The 3,012-nt window shown below is 40.8% G+C and overlaps 1 protein-coding gene across 1 annotated transcript; it reads left to right on the top strand.

The window, feature by feature from the left end:
• The first annotated feature begins 373 nt into the window (after positions 1-373).
• LOC122657084 (expansin-A2-like) lies at positions 374-2,142 on the top strand. Its single transcript, XM_043851848.1, has 3 exons — positions 374-570; positions 1,013-1,325; positions 1,573-2,142. Exons 1-3 carry the CDS (start codon positions 426-428, stop codon positions 1,874-1,876), a joined length of 762 nt encoding a protein of 253 aa, XP_043707783.1. The 5' UTR covers positions 374-425; the 3' UTR covers positions 1,877-2,142.
• Positions 2,143-3,012: the final 870 nt, after the last annotated feature.

Below are 3,012 nucleotides of genomic sequence, written 5' to 3'. Positions count from 1 at the left end.
AAACAGAAGAATTACCCGAAATTTAAAGAAGGATAACATAAACAAATAAAGTCGTTTTCAATATTTCGGCGGAAATAATAAAATGAAAGAATTATCTAGAAAATAATAATAATAAAACCTTTGTAAACTTGCATGTGCGGGCTGGGGCCCATTGGGTATACCGGTTGGTAGTCCAATTGAAACATTTGCATGTGCATTTGATTTTGATTTTTTGCCCATTGGAATTACCGTTTTGTGAGCTTTGGCCTTTTGATCAAAGTCTCACTTGGAACGCGAGAACCGCTATTTTTGTCTCTTTATCCAAACCCCACACCTCAAACCTCTATAAATCCACACCTCCACCTCCTCCTTCACTCCCACCAAACTAAGCTTCTCCTCTCCTCTCTTCTCTCTCTTTTTCAGTTCCTCTGCTTCTTCTCATCGCAATGGTTATTACCTTTTCTTCTCTTCCTTTCTTCTTCTTCTTCTCTCTCTTCTGCTTTTCCTTACAAAGAACTTATGGAGACTATGGAGGTTGGGAGAGCGGCCACGCCACATTCTACGGTGGCGGTGACGCTTCTGGTACAATGGGTAAGCTTCATTCATTGAATCTTTTTTTGTTTTTGCTAACGAGAAAACCCTTGAACGTGCTTGGATTTATGATTCAAGTCCAGGGGAAAACTGTAAAAATATCTCCTATGATTCTTTGACGGGTATAGTTCCCTTAGTACCTCTAATAAGAGGGGGTGAACCCCACTCAGGCAGAGTGTTCGGTCAGAGTTGGAATGGTCATTGCACCCCCCCTCCCCTCTTGTTAGGGAACCGCAGAAACTATACCAAATAGGGAATTGCAGGGGATAAAGATCCGGTTCCCCCACCCCGTGTAACGTTTTATTCATGAGGACTCGAACCTGAGACCCAGTGAGGGGGGGGGGGTTCATTGAATCTACTTAATCTAATTCTTAATGCACTGTTTGGGTTTTGTTTGCTAATGGATTCAATTTCTCTGATACCTTTTGGTATTTAATTTCAGGTGGAGCATGTGGGTATGGTAACTTATACAGTCAAGGATATGGCACTAAGACTGCAGCTCTAAGCACTGCTCTGTTCAACAATGGTTTGAGTTGTGGATCTTGTTACGAGATGAGATGTGATTCTGATCCAAAATGGTGTCTCCCAGGAACAATTACCGTCACTGCCACTAACTTTTGTCCTCCCAACTATGCTTTATCTAACGATAACGGTGGATGGTGCAATCCTCCTCTCCAACACTTTGACATGGCTGAACCGGCTTTTCTCCAGATTGCTCAATACCGTGCAGGAATTGTTCCTGTCGCTTTCAGAAGGTTAATTACGACTTTTCTAATTCAAGGAATCTTCACGTACGTGTGAAGTGGTACGTGACGTACACCGTTTACATGACATGACATGTTTCAAGGAGATTGAGTTTCATTATTAATCCCTTGAAACATATCATGTATGAAGTGACTTTTTCACTTCACGTACGTGAAGATTCCTTTTCCTTGGGACTTTTCTAAAGAGATGAATGAATGAATGAATACTGATGTCTGGGGTTGTGGATGATTTTTGCAGGGTATCGTGTGTGAAGAAAGGAGGAATAAGATTCACAATCAACGGTCACTCTTACTTCAACTTGGTATTGATCACTAACGTCGCGGGTGCAGGAGATATCCATGCAGTGTCAATCAAAGGGTCGAGGACCGGGTGGCAAACCATGTCAAGGAACTGGGGTCAAAATTGGCAGAGCAATTCTTACCTCAACGGGCAGAGTCTATCTTTCCAGGTCACCACCAGCGATGGTCGAACCGTCACTAGCTACAATGTTGTCCCAGCCGGTTGGCAATTTGGTCAGACCTTCGAAGGTGGCCAGTTCTAAGAGGAGGTCCGGTCCGGTCCGGTCCGATTGGTTGATGAGTCAGGAACTTGTACAATATATTCTCTTTCCATTTTTCAGCTCTAAAAGTAAAGGGGTTGGGTGGCCCTTGATGCTGAGGTTGCTATTTTAGTACCCGCTGGGCCTTCTTTTTCTATATAATAATTTATAAAAAATTATAGGAAATATAGTTAGTTTGAAATATAATTAGGTCAGTTATTGATCCCTCTTTCCAAGCTTTGTTAAAATCAAGGCAAAGGGTATCAAAGTAAAGGGTTTGTAGAGAGAGAGAGAGAGAGAGAGAGAGAGAGAGAGAGAGAGAATCATTTTGATAGTTTGGTTATGTTGAATGTATTATGTGATTTTGAAAATAAATTATATTTGGATATGAATGTAATTTCTTATTTTCTATGATTAATTTATACATGTGATCCATAATTTTATTTATTTTTATAGTTGTGTATTTATTTATATGGAATCAATGGGAACCAGGACTCTCTCAAGTCTCAACACACGAGGTAACGCAAGAAATGGGCCATAGACATAGTTTGAAATCCATTGAGAAGTGAATTAAAATAAAAGAGGGAGTTGGGTGGTTGTAAACTTGCATGTGAGACTGTGGGACTACTAATTGTTTTAGGACGAGATGGATGGGGTCCACATATTACGTTATGATCTGACATCATTTATGTGCAATCCCAAGAAAGCTGCTAAAGTGGAATCAATTTGGACGAACACCAATATGATTGTGGGATCTTTATCACCTCCATTTCCCTGTCCAGGTTCTTCAGTTTCTCTATCAAGAAGGGGTTAGAACGACCACCCTACCTCTGTCCAAATACTCTGCCTAGGTGAAGTCCACTACCCCTCCTCCTATTAGATGAACAAGGGATCTGGGCCGGACAGAGAACTAGAGAAGATAATTTCCATGAATATGAGAGAAAGGAAGACGTGGTTCAACCTTTTTTTTTTTTTTTTTTCCTTAGGTTAGTTTGACCTGGTGTGACCAACATTTGAGAAGGGGGGGGGGGTATACTTTTGAGATACCTTATATTTGAAAAGCACTTACCAAAAGAAAAAAATGTTTGAAAAGAAACATTTTGAGGTTCCAAAACAAGGTTAACATTACTCTGGCTCGG

The sequence above is a fragment of the Telopea speciosissima genome, chromosome 3 (genome assembly GCF_018873765.1).
Source record: "Telopea speciosissima isolate NSW1024214 ecotype Mountain lineage chromosome 3, Tspe_v1, whole genome shotgun sequence".
NCBI lineage: Eukaryota > Viridiplantae > Streptophyta > Magnoliopsida > Proteales > Proteaceae > Telopea > Telopea speciosissima.
Note: the sequence above shows the minus strand (reverse complement) of the source record. Positions and strands in the feature narration are given on the sequence as shown.

Coding starts and splice junctions, on each gene's coding strand:
- LOC122657084 (XM_043851848.1), top strand. CDS start 426: ATGGTTATTACCTTTTCTTCTCTTCCTTTCTTCTTCTTCTTCTCTCTC. Junction 571..1,012: donor TGACGCTTCTGGTACAATGG/GTAAGCTTCATT, acceptor ATTTAATTTCAG/GTGGAGCATGTGGGTATGGT. Junction 1,326..1,572: donor GTTCCTGTCGCTTTCAGAAG/GTTAATTACGAC, acceptor TGATTTTTGCAG/GGTATCGTGTGTGAAGAAAG.